The 16248-nt window shown below is 37.9% G+C and overlaps 1 protein-coding gene across 1 annotated transcript in view; it reads left to right on the forward strand.

Annotated features, from left to right (window-relative positions):
- Nucleotides 1-1950: 1950 nt before the first annotated feature.
- The window catches only part of LOC108118113 (coiled-coil domain-containing protein 40-like), a 58252-nt gene continuing 43954 nt past the window's right edge, over nt 1951-16248 (forward strand). Inside the window, exon 1 of the mRNA XM_041817654.1 lies at nt 1951-2096. Within this exon, the coding sequence (XP_041673588.1) occupies nt 2021-2096 (76 nt within the window). The 5' untranslated portion in view covers nt 1951-2020. The remainder of the gene's footprint in view (nt 2097-16248) is intronic.

Genomic DNA, 16248 nt, shown 5'->3' on the forward strand with positions numbered 1-16248 from the left:
CACCAAACTCAAAAACTGTTTTCGCATTTTCTAGAAAAGCTGATATCTCGGTAACTATAAGTGATAGAAAGTTCGAAATAAACATGTGGGTTTTTATGCTCGATTCGATCAAGCCACGCCCACTTTAACGCCCACAAAACCTAAAAACCAAAAATACGAATATCTCGGGAATTATAAGAGCCTGAAAGTTGTGCTTAAGAATACGTATTAAGAAGATGCCACTGCAATTTGCCTTTAGTTTTCATTTGGCCACGCCCACTCTAACGCCCACATACCGCGGAAAACTGTGTGTCCATAATATTATAGTGTATGTTTTCGTTTGAACTTGTTTAACATATTTTTGTCAATATATATCGGTTTAAAAGAAAGATTTTTCAAATCGGAACATTTCAATCACTGTAACGACGTACCTCTTTTGATGGAGGGTGAGCGTTCTTCTTATTTTGAGAACATCCTCCGTATACCTCCTGCTGTTATGGTGATGGTTCTGGTTGTTGCTATTGTTGTTGAGCCATTTTATCCTGGTTTGTTTTTTTTAAGAATTGTAGGACAATTGCTTTACTGTTTACTCGAACAAAATTCGATTTTAAACTGACTTGAAATTGAACTTTTTAAGCGCTGTCGTATCTTTGTGTAATGCCATACTTCACATAATCATCGTCATCCTCGTCATCGTTGGTTTCGTAAGCGTCAGTGGTACTGTACTTATAATAGCTGCAACGTACCTCTTTTGATGGAGGCTGAGCGTTGTTTTTTTTAAAAATTGTAGGACAATTGATTTAGTGATTACTCGAACAAATTTCGATTTTAAGCTGACTTGAAATTGAACTGTCTAGCGATATTTATTGGATATATCAGGATTTGTTTTGCATGCGACCGGATGACGTGGGTGGGAAACTAGTTGGCTCAAAAGTGATTGGTTATCTGGGGAATTTTCATTGGTTTTTTCCGGTTTCCTTTCATTATATAACAACGGATGTGTGGTTGCGGTTTGATTTAACTTAAAACGCATTTATTGTATTCATTTCACAACAATATTAAAAAGCATTTATTTATCATCTTATAGAATGGTCATTATAAACATTAGAATATTCATTATTGTTATTTATATATATATTATTTTTACACTTGACGCAATTAGTATAACAAGCATTCATACATTGAAATAGTGCAAATAACATTAAAATTAACATAAACGCTAACAATAATAAAAACGAAATGTTTACAAAAAATTTACTATATTCAGGCATTATTGGTGTACGTCATCAAACTGACCAAGTTACTCGTAGAGTAAACGTGTATATTAGATTCGGTGAAAAGTATGTAACAGGTACAAGGAAGCCTTTCCAAACCTTTAAAGTATATATATTCTTGATCAGTGTCAATAGCGAAGACGATTGAGCCATGTCCGTCTGTCTGCCCGTCTGTCCGTATGCACGCTGAGATCTCAGGAACTATAAGAGACAGGATTTTGGGATAAAACATGAAAATTCTTGAGGTCTATACACAGCGCAAGTTTTTACCGCATCCTGTCACGCCCACACGCCCACAGATCACGAAAAACTAAAATCGCTTAAATCTCACGAACTATTAGAGCTAGTAAGTTGAAATTCAGTATGTATAATATTGCAATTAAACTTTTGGAAGTAAAATACCTTTGTCATATAACATAATAATATATATAATAAGAGTGTCACCTAACTAAAATAAATAATATAAATAATTGTAAATAATTAAAACTTAATCATAAATTACGTAGACTAATATATAATATATAACTACAGATGTATATGTGCAAATTATATTTTTAAGATGTGAGTTTGATGTTGATGACTACATCACATTTAGATGCCGTTTGCCACCATTCAGGGGCCTTTAGTCCATATGTTAATAAATTACTAACTAAAAAATTGCCCAATGTTTTTTATGTTTTGATATGAATTTTTTTCAGATCAACCAATTTGAAAAGTCTATTCACACTGGAGAATTGCAAATTCGTGAACATCAACAGTTTTGGATAATGTTGCAGAATCACTTTGTTAATCTGTCACAAAAAAGAAGTGATCAGCTAAATGAAATTCAAGTAACACGAAAACGTAAGTATCTCTAGGTTTACTTAGTTAGCTCGACATCGGCAATGACCGATTGACTAATGACTCGTGCATAGCCGGTATCGTCAGGGTACTTTCGGGGCCACTATAATATATAGAAAGTATTTAAAAAGTTAGAACGTATGTAACAGGTAGAGGGAAGCGTTTCCGATCCTATAAATTATATATATTCTTGATTAGTATCAATAGAGAAGTCGATTAAGCCATGTCCCTTTGTCCGTCCGTGCGAATGAACGCTGATATCTCCGGGACTATAAGAGACTATAGCGTTTCTTGTTTGTTATAGTCTGTCAGTCTGTCAGTCAGTCAGTCTGTCAGTATATTTCCGGCCCTATAAAGTATATATATACTTGATCAGTATCAATAGCGAAGTCGATTAAGCCATGTCCGTCTGTCCGTTCGTCCGTCAGTCCGTACATCTGTCTGAACGCTAAGAACTCAGAAACTAATAGAGTTGAAGAGCTGAAATAAGTTTTCTATATATATAATATATATATATATATACATATAGCATCCTGCCAGCGCCACGCCCACCGAGTTCGAAGTACGGGTTTCGCTTCTTGTAGAAAATTTGAATTAAGCATGTAGTTTCTAATAATGCCCCCAATGCGTGTTATTTTTTCACCATTAAGCGGCAACAAAATGCGAAAAATTAAAAAAGAATACTTCGTTATGGACCACTGAACAGAACAACACGCGATTGAGAGACGCCTACTTAATATTTTTATATTTTTTTATTGTTACTATAGACTTTTTTGTTCTTCTCAAACGACAACACTTTTATCAGACTATTAGCAATAAAAACTTGGATAACAGAAACAAGAAAAAACAAGAGGAAACGCTATAGTCGAGTGCCCCGACTATAAGATACCCGTTACTGTTTTACAAAATTTTAAAATATTATTTTGCTAGTGGAAATTCACAAGCCGCCACCTATTGTCAGAGAAAGTATGTTGAGTATGCCTTTAGTGACGTCACTGCCCATGTGAGGCCTTATAACTTAATTTCTTTATACATAGCGAAATAATGTTCCGATTTTAAAAATTTTTGGTAAATCGATAGATATTAACTGAAATAAGTTACAAAAGGTCAAACTAAGGCATTCATAAAAATATTACAGACGCCACAGTTTTCCGCGGTTTGTGGGCGTTAGAGTGGGCGTGGCCGGATGCAACTTCGTGGCAAGTTGCAGAGGTATCTACTAAATACGTGTTCCTAAGATTAAGAAGAATTGTGTAGATCTTATAGTTTTTGAGATTTTTGCATTTTTGGTTTTTCGGGTTTTGTGGGCGTTAAAGTGGGCGTGGCTTGATCGGAAAACAATTCGCATTGGGAGCATCATAGAAACCTACATGCTTAATTCGAACTTTCTATCTCTTATAGTTACCGAGATATCAGCTTTTCTAGAAAATCCGAAAACCGTCTTTTGAGTGGGCGTGGCAGGATACTGAAATAAACTTGCGCTGTCTCGGGACCTCAAGAATCTTCATGCTTAATCTCAACTTTGTATCTGCTATAGTTCCTGAGATCTCAGCGTTCATACGGACGGACGGACATGGCTCAATCGACTTCGCTATTGATCCTGATCAAGAATATATATACTTTATGGGGTCGCAAAAGCTTCCTTCTATATGTTAAATACTTTTCAACGAATCTAGTATACCCTTTTACTCTACGAGTAATGGGTATAACAAGGAGTGGAGTTTGAAGCCGGGACTAGCAGAATAACCACACGAGCCGAAAAATGCAGCCCAAATAAATCAATATTATGGGTGCGGGCATAAATGAGGCCACACTAAGACATCAAAGGCCGTGTTCCTTCAATGTTCCGGCCTTCCAGTGTAAAGAGGGGAACCCGCTCTCCCTCTATCCTTTTATATTCATCTCTGTCCATAGCATAAGATAATTTAAGTGAAATAAAATAGTTAACATTCGAACTCCCTACCGTTAGCACGTACCGTGCCCTGTCGTAGTAGAATACATTCACTAATTCGGAAGTACCAATTAAGCCCTGCATTTCACAAGTTTTCGTTTGTTTAATATAAACTCATATTAAATATTCATGGTGACCCCGACGTGATTGCAGGTATTGTTTTCTGTATTTAAAAAAAAAAAAAACAATAAACAAGTGTTCAATATAAACCTCCGCGTCGGTCTAACTTACGCAGCAGCCAGTCAGAAACCCACTAGAAAAAATAATATACATGCAGCCAAAGAGGGAAGTGGCTGAGCAGACTGAATCGGCTATACAGGCATAGAATGTTTAATGCTGAAAGTTAATCTGTGGCGTTTTTCTAAATCATTTCGGCCCATCTTTCAACTATTTGCATTCGTGTAAAATCGGTAGATTGTGAGCATTCCAGCCAATAATTTAACACAAATAAAGTTGCATGTACTAACAAATTATTTTATTTGCCAACTTGTGTTTTAATTCCCCAACTTATCGTAGTGAGCACCAATTTAAGGTTCAATTTCAAATTGCGGGACATTGTTGCGCTCATTTTCTGTCCAAAATTTGGCGCGTGTCTGCCATTTTCCTCAACGCTATTTTCTTGGGACTTTGCATCCCGCTTATATATTCGTTGTCTTTTTATTTATCGGCCAGTGCATCACTCGCTGCCAGTTCTTTCGACCTCCCTTTGCATTTTCGTTTCGTTTGTTGGACAAGTGCAAGCGTTGTTGTTGTTTTGCACAGGGTTTTCGGTATTTTGGCTGAATTTGTGCTACCCTTTAAATTTTGTGCTTCGGTTGGTGCCGGAATTAAATAAAATATTTTTTTTTTTTTCGAAAATTCATGGGTCCCTGTTGCCTCTTTGAATAAACCACTCGTTAATTTTTTATTTTTATTTTTTTTTCGAAATCAACATAAACGAGATGGAATAATGAGGAGTATATCCCAAACACAGCAGTATTTACAAGAGTCTAGTTGAATTAGAATGTCGATTAGAAATTTTGAATTCGCACATTGAAAATGCTTCTTTGATAAAGAATCAAATCGAAGTAATAGACTAAGAGGATTTGTTCCGCGAGGAACTGGAAGAAACTGCCGTAATAGCAAAATAATTACTAATTTCGCTAATAAGCAAAGGTAGGCGTATGAGCGCAGATGATGCTGTTTCGCCAGTGAAGCGCTCTTCCCAATGCCGTTTGCCGAGCGTTGCTCTTCCAACCCTCATCGGAAAGGACTCCGAATTTAATGTATTAAAAAATTAAATCATTATATTATATATCGTGTCTGGCTGGCGACGCTTTAATCACAGTCAGATTAATTATCCTAAAGCCCTGGCTAGCCTGTAGCGGGAGTACAATTGTCAGATTTTCTTCGACAATATATCGACACTTTCAATCTGCCAAAAGCTTTTAGCTAGAGCATTGAGAAACCTGATCGACACAGTCAGAGCTCTTTATGACTCTTATGATTGGGGGTGACAAACGAATAACAAATGCCATCCTCATTAATTTAATAATGAGCAAAGTCGATGCAGCAACGCAGAAAAAGTGAGAAGAACAGTTGGACTGCACTTCGCTTTCCCTTTTGGAACGAATGTGAGTCGGCTTTGGATAGGCAATACCAGCACATGGTCGCCGAAGAGGCTTCCAAGCCCAAATATGTTCAGCCCAACGACGACCCCGCCTTATGTGTGTTTTGCACCTCGGAAGAACATCAAATAGGAAAGTGCATTTTTTTCGCTTCCCTAAATGTGCAGCAGAGGTTCGATTTTGCTTAAAAAAAAGGGCCTAAAAAGTGCCCGTATGCATTAACTGCCTTCGTAAGGGTGACACTGTTAAAAATGCAAGTCGAACAGGTGCAGGTGCACACAATAGTGAAGTCGCGAATAGGAAGCAGTCAGTTGTCGTCCGATTTTTATGTTTTAAAAAATATTTCTGTTTATCATCCGGATCAAGTGGTGAACACCAGCGGGTTGATGGTACCTGAAAAAATTCAATTGGCAGATCCATTCCTCTTCAAAATCCGAAAAATTGACATGCTTATCGGAGCAGATTCATTCTATGAAATATTTTCAGTTGGCCGTATAAAGCAGGGGCCTGAACTTCCCATTTTATAAAAAACTGTTCTCGGCTGGATAACGAAATAAAGACAGAAAATTACATCTCAGCTGTCAGGAAGAAGCGTTGGAGTCAATCGACACCACCCTGCAGAAATTTTGGTCTGTGGAGGACTCGGCAGCTAAGGCTAAGCCATACTCCTGAGCAGCAACTTTGTCAACAACACTTTGAGAAAAATACTCAAAGACAGTCTTCTGGGAGATTTTCGGTTCGTCTGCTGTTAAAATCTGACCAAAATACTCTGGGTTCGTCGTATGAAGGTGCGAAACGTAGATTTTTGTCGCTTGAAAGGAGATTGTCAAAAGATCCTTCTTTAAAGAAAATGTATTTGAATTTCATGGAGGAATATGTATCAATGGGCAACATGTCCTCTACAAATGATAAAATTCCAGATGGCCCACACTATTTCATTCCGCACCAATACGTACTGCGGCCGCAAAGCACCTCGACCAAAGTGAGAGTGGTGTTCGATGGCTCAAGCCGGACATCGACGCAGGTTGCGTTGAATGACATCTTGATGGCAGGCCCCACGGAATGCACAATTTTGCGCTTGCAGCGGAGCTGACCGAAACATCCAGCTCATATCGGAGGGATGCACAATCTTTGAGTCTCTGAAGACCTTCGGAGCTGACATATGGAACTTCGCTAGCTCCTTTTAATGCGATCCGGTTTTTAATGCAGCTTTCAGAGATGGCTCAAGCTAAGTATCCAAATCCAGCGAGTAGTGTGTTTTCGCTGGTTCTGGCACAGATTTATGGGCTATTAACCTGACACATTAGTTATTAAAACATGGGTCCCCCACCCCGAAATCTATTATTCGTCGTCTCCTGTGATTAGGATTTCCCCTCATCACGCCGCATGTGTGTCATGATTACTTTTCCGAACCCCCTATCCGTTATTTGAGAATATTGAAATGTATTCCTGACCCTAATTAGGAGGATTGGAAACGTCTTAAGGGGTTGAATTTTCTCAGAACACACTGTCAATTTCTGTATATGTAAGCCTCTGTCTACGTGTGTGCGTGTGTATGGTTGAATGGGAGCCCCGGATGTGTGTAAAAACATGACATGTAGAACCGATGAGGAAGATCCATGTTCGCACCATAATAAAATGTGTGATTTAGTATTTCTCTCTATTCCAACACATAGATAAAAAGACATGTGTATAGTCATTGTTTCCCAGCGCTAAGTAATCTCACCCCATCTTGTAAGAGCATGTTACGGTACCCGTTGCGCACGCGCTGAATGCGGTTGAGTTCCGGGGGTAGTGTACATCATAATTGATAAGTGTATGTGAGTGTAGGCGTGCATGTGAGTGCATGTGTTTACCATATTTCATGGTTTTCAGATCTTGTGGACCTTGATTCATGAATATAAATTTGGTTTTAAGAAGGTATTGGAAATGATTTTCAAATATCTTCCCATTAAATTGTAGAAAAAATGTATCAATTTCTTCAAGAAATTTTATTATTTATCGAAATATATTTTGTAAAACAGGTCTTGTTACAAGTGGTCTCAACTTCAAAATAAAGTGAATGCAAATAGATGTTTTAGTTATTTTGAATTACTTTTAAAAAAATTTAGAATGGTGTATGCATTGTTTAGAGCACACACACCACCTTTGACATGATGTTTACAATAGGGAAATCTGTTTCCTCTAAACCGGTTTAATGACGGAAACTGTATGTCCTCGACATTATTCAAATGGTGGTTTTCAAAAAAAATATTGTAGAAAACGTTTCCTTTCCATTCCCTTACAGATAATTTGTTTTCCAATAGTTATTGCCTTTAGATATCGTCGCGTTTGTGCAAAACTTTTGCCCCAATCGTTCCAACAAATTTTATGATGCTTTTTTGTTAACCAGTGTGCAGTGGTTCGAGATTTTGTATTTAAAAATTTTAAATCATGTGGTGGTTCTATAACAAAACTATTATTCAAGTTTTTTCTCTTTCAAATACTATACCAATTTCTTTAGGAATAAATTTATTTTTATTGTCAAAGAAATCTTGAATATCAATTGATATAATTAATTAATTAATATTAATCTTTAATCATTTTTAAAAAATATCAAACAACTCTTTGTACGAGTCCATTTAAGACTATATATTCGACTAATCGATCATGTATGAGTAGGCAATAAGCTTGGGAATTTTCATCACTTGGTGTCTTCAGTTCAGTCGAAATTCTCACGCCAATAGGACCACATTTTACTGTTTCATTTTGATATGATAGATCAATTACGATAGTTGGAGCTTTTATTTTGAATTCCGTTGGTAGAAATATTGAAATCTTAAATACATTTCATATAGGTGAGCAAACTGATTCTTAGTGAAGTCGACATTTAAATTATCATATGGGTATGAGTCAGAATTCAAATGAACCTTCAAGATTTATTATTTGTGACAAGTTTTCCGTTCAGTGTTAATCCGATTAATGCAAACCTAGGACTTTCACGATTTGCTGATAGTTAAACATTCCAACAGTGGTGAATAGGCAGGCTTACACCAGATATAATAATATCATACATCTTAATATTTGCAATGGCACTGGGTGTCCCATTAAGAATTTTGGAGCTTATATTGGTCATTTCTAATTTAAATGTTTGTTCCAATTTCTTTTTTTCTAAAACATCATCAAGTTTTTTAGTTAGCATTAGCACAAGTTCATGTTTACAATTCAACCATTCCTTTAGATAATCTTCAGCAAACCTCAATAAATTTCTTAATGGGACAGAAAAGTTAAAGTAAGGTCCAGTAGAAAAGTCATCACCACCACTCCATCCAGAATTTGATAGATTTTGACTTTGAAGTTTATCAAGTGATAACAAATTTTTTAGAGTAGTTGTCATACCGAAAAATCTTGTTCTATCAACTTCGAATTCATTTATTTCATACTTGATTTCATCCAAGAAGTAAGCCATACGATTATTTTTAAAAAAAGTTGTAACATTATCAGTTCCTTGAAAGTTGAGGCAACTTTCATGAGGGAGCGCATACAAGTCTTGATTTTGGATAGTAATTCGAATTTCATCGTTTGGTTTGAATTTTTGATTATACGACGAAATAGGTATGAAACTCTTTTTTCGAAATACTCTCATCCGAGTAAACCTTTTCTCGAACATTTAAACTTTCGTTCATTGTTTTCTTTCAGTATATTTTTAGTGATTTTGAAGTTTGAAGCCGAGAAAATAAAAATAAATTATTTTTTAAAGCAAGTGAACTTCTTTTTAGATTAGATCCTCTTTCTATAGCTTTACAATTAGTAATGCTTGGTTGAGTGAATGAACCTGGTCTTATATTATAAATAATCATTCTATCATGCGAATATGTATCCGAATCGAAACGTTTTCACCACGTAAATTTACCAAATCTCCGTTTTCATCTATGATGCGTATGGAGAGTGTGGTTATTTCATCACAGTTGATTGGGAAGTAAATAAGATTATGTGGTGTCACGTTCATTTTATACCCAGGAGGAACATTAATACTGAATTCTTGTAACGTATGATTAGGTGTATTGTCTACATATGAACCAATAATTATGTTACATTCCAAACGAATACTATTAATTTTTCAAATATTGACAGTCTGATCTGATATATATGTTTTTGTTGGGTGTGGTTCTAGAATCCTTTTATCAAAATCAAACAGTTGACCAATTGATCGTTCCTTATTAAAGTAAACCGGCTCTCGAATGCTGGTTATTTCTAGTTGAAGAGTATTGTTATTGCTTTCAATTTTAAAAGATTTTTTTTTGTTTTGAGAGTTGATCCTCTACCTATTACTTTACAATTTGTAATGCTTGGTTGAGTGTATGAACCAGGTCTTTTATTATAAATAATCTATCTATCATGCGAATATGTATCCGAATCGAAACGTTTTCTCTACGTAAATTTACCAAATCTCCGTTTTCATCTACGATGCGTATGGAGAGTTTGGTTATTTCATCACAGTTGATTGGCAAGTAAATAAGAACATTAATACTAACTTCGTGTAACGTATGATTAGGTGTATTGTCTACATATAGCCACTAATGATGTTACATTCCAAACGAATAGTATTAATTTTTAAAATATTGACAGACTGATCTGCTATATATGTTTTTGTTGGGTGGGGTTCTAGAACTCCTTTATCAAGAAAACCGTCTCCCGAGTGCTGGATATTTCTAGTTGAAGAGTATTGTTATTGCTTTCAATTTTAAAAGATTTTTTTTGGGTTGAGAGTTGATCCTCTATCTATTACTTTTCAATTTGTAATGCTTGGTTGAGTGTATGAACAAGGTCTTTTATTATAAATAATCATTCTATCATGCGAATATGCATCCGAATTGATACGTTTTTACCACGTAAATTTACTAAATCTCCGATTTGATATACGATGCGTATGGAGAGTGTGTTTATTTCATCACAGTTGATTGGCAAGTAAATAAGATTTTGTGGTGTCACATTCATTTTATAGCCAGGAGGAACATTAAAGATTTTTCAAGTTTTTTATAAATATAATCAGTTATATCATTTAGTTTATATTTTATAAATATAGTAATGCTTGGTTGAGTGTATGAAACCGGCTCCCTAGGGCTGGTTATTTCCACTTGAAGAGTATTGTTACTGCTTTCAATTTTAAAAGATTTTTTAATACCGTAATCTTTAAGTCTTTTATAAATATAATCACTTAAATCATTTAGTCCATAGGATCCAGTAGGAATTGTGATTACATTAGTTCTATATTTGGAATTGAATTGTACATATTGAAATCAATTAATGCACACTGAAAACGTCCATCCAATTCGATTGATGGAAAGTAATTTGTATTTATAACAGAAATATTTCCATTTAAAGACAATGAAGCTGATCCAGACATAATGAAATCTGTTGTTAAACTTTGGAAATGTTTATTTTTAATATATATTTATGCTAAATCAAATTAGTTTTTTAAATCAATATAAACTGATCTAAACCTTTTCTATATCTTCCATTATCCATATCGTTATCTTGACTTATAAGCAAGAATCCAAATTTATCCCCACAACATATTTTACAAATTTCCACGAATGTGTCCTACCCCATATCTGTATTATTATTATCTCTATATATATGTCGCATATTTAAATCATCTTGTTTAAACATTATGATAAAGTTGGCATTGTCACAAATCAAGTGTTTAGGTATGTTCAGGTGAGGGGCCATTGTGCCGCCGAAGAAGAGCGCGTGAAGAGCGCATCCGCGCTGAAGAGCGCATCCACCCTCGCCCCTCTCTGCACAATCTTGCACTCTCGCTCTCTCGGGTCCAACTGCAGCGGTCGGCCGTCGGCGATCGTTTTTTTTCTTATGCTAAGTTAAGTTAAGTCAGTTTTCTTGTATGAAGTGAATAAAGCTGACGGGCGACTCCACGACTCCCCCGACTTCCACCACCATCAAGAGGCATCTTTTTCCGGCAACGCCGCCCCACTACAACATTTTGGTCCTTCGAGCCGGATATTTTGGATATTCTGGATACTTTGGATATTCTAGATACCTTTTCTACCAGCAGTTCCCGGCAGTGTTCCGCCAAAAGATAAGTACGACTTTTTTTCCCGTCTCCGTCTCTCTGCCGGTCTTCAGCAGTGGTACGAACATTAAATTTCGTTTACACTGCTGCAAGATTTTGTTTTCCTTCCGTGTCAACTCCAAGTCCGAGTTTTCCGACACAACGGCAGTGTGAGATTTTCTACTCTTCTTCGTCTTCATATTCTGCCAATTTTTCCATCCGACTCCGTTTTGTGTGCCGCCATATTCCTCCGTTTTCGGCCTCCCCGTTATTTGCTATTCCGCTATTCGCTTGCCAACGGTCGAGGCATATGTGCGTACATATAATATACACACATACAACCATACATTTTCTTTTTTTTTTGGTGCAATTAAGCCGCGTAAAATTGACCAAGTGAACAGTGAAATTGTGTGGTGACAAAAATAAGGCATAATTAATATTGGCCAGCCGGTGTGATTTATTTCCAAAAAATTTCCTAAATTCATTTAACAGTCCGCCGGTGGCGTAATATTTTTTCCCAATCAGTGTCTTTTTTTTTTACACCACACAGCTTTCTGTTCCTCCATTTATACAGACCACAGTCCACTGTGCCAACCTAGGCCTCACGTGCATACATATACTTACATATATATATACAGGCATGCATGCCATATATTTTCTGCCTCCAATTTCAGGAAATAAATACGTGACAAAATTTAACTGAAATAAAATCTGTTTAAAAAAAAAAAAAAAAAAAAAAACCGCCATTTCACTACAAATCCGTGATTGTGTCGCCTAAGTTCGCAACCTCGCCGTCTCAGTAGCCGTGTTGTGTTTTTTTTTGGTGCTGGTTTTTTTTTTCCTTTGGAAACTGACGACAACAGAAGTAGAGGATATGGGCTGGAAGGACTAAAAGGACAGCTGGCAGTCCAGTACGACACAAAACCAGCACTTAAAAGTATGCTACGATCTACATTGCAGAAAAATAATTAAAATTTAAAAACCTAAATGGCTAAAAAGTTAACCATCTGATTGATTTTTTTTGATAAAAAATAAAAATATTCTTGAGATTAGAATAAGAAATGGCAAAACTTACGTTTACCTAAACTTTCAAACATTTGATAACATATAAGCTAACATTGCAGGGTATTTCAAAATCATGCAGGCCAAATCCATTCTCGACATATTCAACGCTACCATTGCGATTTTTTCTTGGTGTTGTTGGCAACAGAAGGCATTTTGCATGAATTGCCCATAAAAATGATATGCACATCAAGATTGTCTGATGTGACTTTTGCGATAAGCGTGAAAATTTGCTACCTACTATCTTCCACATCATGCAGTCTTCAAGCCCGAAAACACGACCACCAAGGAGCGGGTAGTCTTCAATGCTTCGAGCCCGTCCGCAAACGAGACCAGTCTGAACGACATTCTGTACGCGGGCCCGGTCTTACAATCCGACCTGACGAGTCAAATCCTAAAGTAGCGATACTTTAGTTTTGTCTTCAACGCCGTCATCGAGAATATGTACCGGCAAATTTGGGTAGACCCCAAGTATACTCCGCTCCAACTTATTTTGTTTCGCAATCCCGATGGGGAGATCCGCGACTACGAATTAAAAACGGTCACCTTCGGTGTCAATTCTGCCCTGTTCCTATCCGATCCGGGTCCTGCAACAGCTCGCTGACGACGACGTTCCAATGTAGTCTCGTAGCTCTACCCGTAGTTCCAAATCGAACTTCACATCAATTCTGATAACGCTGTTTTGTTTCTTCATCATAGTTCCGCCAGTCATTTTCAGTACGATGTCGCCACGTCTACGCAGCGCCCAGTCACTGGAGACCAGATGTACTCGAGGTACACAGTCCTACCGATGCCGAGTCTGCATTGGGATCCATCCTTTGAAGAAATGTCGGCGCTTTCTACGTCTCAGCACCGAGGAGCGGCTCCGGGCGGTTCTCGTGAACCGGTATTGCTCCAGCTGCCTGGCTCACGAGCACTCCGACGGATCGTGCCGGCGTGGGGACTGCTGTAGAACGTGTGGTCAGGATCGCCACTCGCTGCTGCACCTCGTAGAGAAGCCGTAAGCTCGGCGCCAGCCGCGTCAAGAGGAGCACCGTTCACGGAGCGTGGGAGACAGTACACGGAGTGTCTCAGCTGGCGCTCAGCCGTCGTCCGTCAACTCTTCAGCTTCAGGTGCTCCACGGCCTTCGTCCGCCACTCATCGGATGCCGTCCACCGCTCGTCCGACCGCGTCATTCGCGCCTAGGCAACTTTCCACCTCTCGCCAAGGGACCCCGCAGGACGCAGCCGCTGCAGCCGCCCACCCTATCGTCGCTGCTGCAGAGGAACAGCGTCAACGTTCTGCCGACCGCGCTAGTGCGCATTGACACCGGGACCCGGATCTTCAACACGGGGGCCCTTATCGACCCGTGTACGCCCTCGAGCTGCATCGACGCATCGCTAGCGGCGTGCTTCCGTCTGCCCACTACCAGCGTGGGGGACGAACAAGTTTGTTCGGCCACCGTGGGTTCCAAAACGGATGATAGCGTTCGGCTGGAGGTCGTTTTCAAAATCGAGCCTCACGTGCGCGTTCGTACGCCGTCTCGAGAGCTGAGCGAGGGGTTCCTGAAGATCCAGGACGGGCTGCCGGTGGCCCAGAGCACCGTTTTTGGATGGGTCGTGTCCGGAGCCTGTCACCAACCGTAGCGACGAGGGAGCTGTTGCAACCCGAGTGATTGCAAGGGGGGCGGGATGTTCAGGTGAGGGGCCATTGTGCCGCCGAAGAAGCGCGCGTGAAGAGCGCATCCGCGCTGAAGAGCGCATCCACCCTCGCCTATTGTATTAGGTAAGAGAAAACTATGTCGTGGGGGTTGTTTTTTCTCGTTTTCATCGTTGATATTTTTAACGATAATTAATTAATTAGTTAATTAATGGAATGGGAATATCAAAAACAAAAAGAAATGTAGAGGGAAGACGATGAGGAAAAAAGTAAAGATAATGAATCTGTCGACTGTTATTAACGCTGCTAATAGAACATTAAAAAAACAAAAGCCATTGGACATTATGAGTGCAATTAAGATTGCACGAAAATCAGTTCAATCGACAATGGGTTCAGAGAAAAACGTGAAAGTAACAAGAATAATTAATGTACCCAAAATTGGTGGTTTTTTTACTAATCGTGCCTATTTTTAAAAAAATAAAAAGCAGACATTTTTAAAACAAATGTAGGCGCCAAGGTTAAACGTGAATTACACCAAAATAAAAAGTATGAGAATGACATGACAGATGTCTATGACCTGTACTATACAACCAATGGGAGAGAACATCAGACAATCAGAAATGTATCTCAGTACCAATCTATGAATGATTCGAATAATGATTATTTTTCACAAACAAATGTTTTTGAAAAAGGAAAGAAAGACTAAACACATGATTATGCAGACAAAGAGAGTGAGACGGAACCTATATCAATGCCTAGAAGAAAATGAAATGAGGAAAGATATAGATATAGAAGATGAGATAGATAATGAAAATTATGATTTTAATATCAGTCATTTGAGTCGGAAAAATATATTGGATAAGGCTTACTGACCTAAAAAAAAGTTCAGATAATGTATTAACATTAGGGAATAGTGCACTATAAATTATTGATAATAAGATTCATTTGCCAAGGGGAATGAGTTGCGAGCTAACTCCTGGTCTGTACTCTCTTATAATTCATAAACACCGCCAGAATTATAATGATCATGATTTGAAAACATACAAAAATATTATTTTAGAAACAAATGTTCATAGATTAGGTTATAACGTAAAAAATCGAATTGAATGTTCACGTGCATTTAAATACTCTAAAAGAGAGGAGAGGAAACGCTATAGTCGAGTGCCCCGACTATAAGATACCCGTTACTGTTTTACAAAATTTTAAAATATTATTTTACTAGTGGAAATTCACAAGCCGCCACCTATTGTCAGAGAAAGTATGTTGAGTATGCCTTTAGTGACGTCACTGCCCATGTGAGGCCTTATAACTTAATTTCTTTATACATAGCGAAATAATGTTCCGATTTTAAAAATTTTTGGTAAATCGATAGATATTAACTGAAATAAGTTACAAAAGGTCAAACTAAGGCATTCATAAAAATATTATAGACGCCACAGTTTTCCGCGGTTTGTGGGCGTTAGAGTGGGCGTGGCCGGATGCAACTTCGTGGCAAGTTGCAGAGGCATCTACTAAATACGTGTTCCTAAGATTAAGAAGAATTGTGTAGATCTTATAGTTTTTGAGATTTTTGCATTTTTGGTTTTTCGGGTTTTGTGGGCGTTAAAGTGGGCGTGGCTTGATCGGAAAAAAACAATTCGCATTGGGATCATCATAGAAACCTACATGCTTAATTCGATCTTTCTATCTCTTATAGTTACCGAGATATCAGCTTTTCTAGAAAATCAGAAAACCGATTTTTGAGCCTTGTGGGCGTGTTGGTGGGGGTGGCCGGATAGTAGTATCACTATAAGATGCGCTGCCATCTAAAGATTATACTTTTTGAATTTCAACTTTCTAACTGC

Source organism: Drosophila eugracilis, unplaced genomic scaffold (assembly GCF_018153835.1).
Source record: "Drosophila eugracilis isolate 14026-0451.02 unplaced genomic scaffold, ASM1815383v1 contig_1786, whole genome shotgun sequence".
Taxonomy (NCBI): Eukaryota; Metazoa; Arthropoda; class Insecta; order Diptera; family Drosophilidae; genus Drosophila; species Drosophila eugracilis.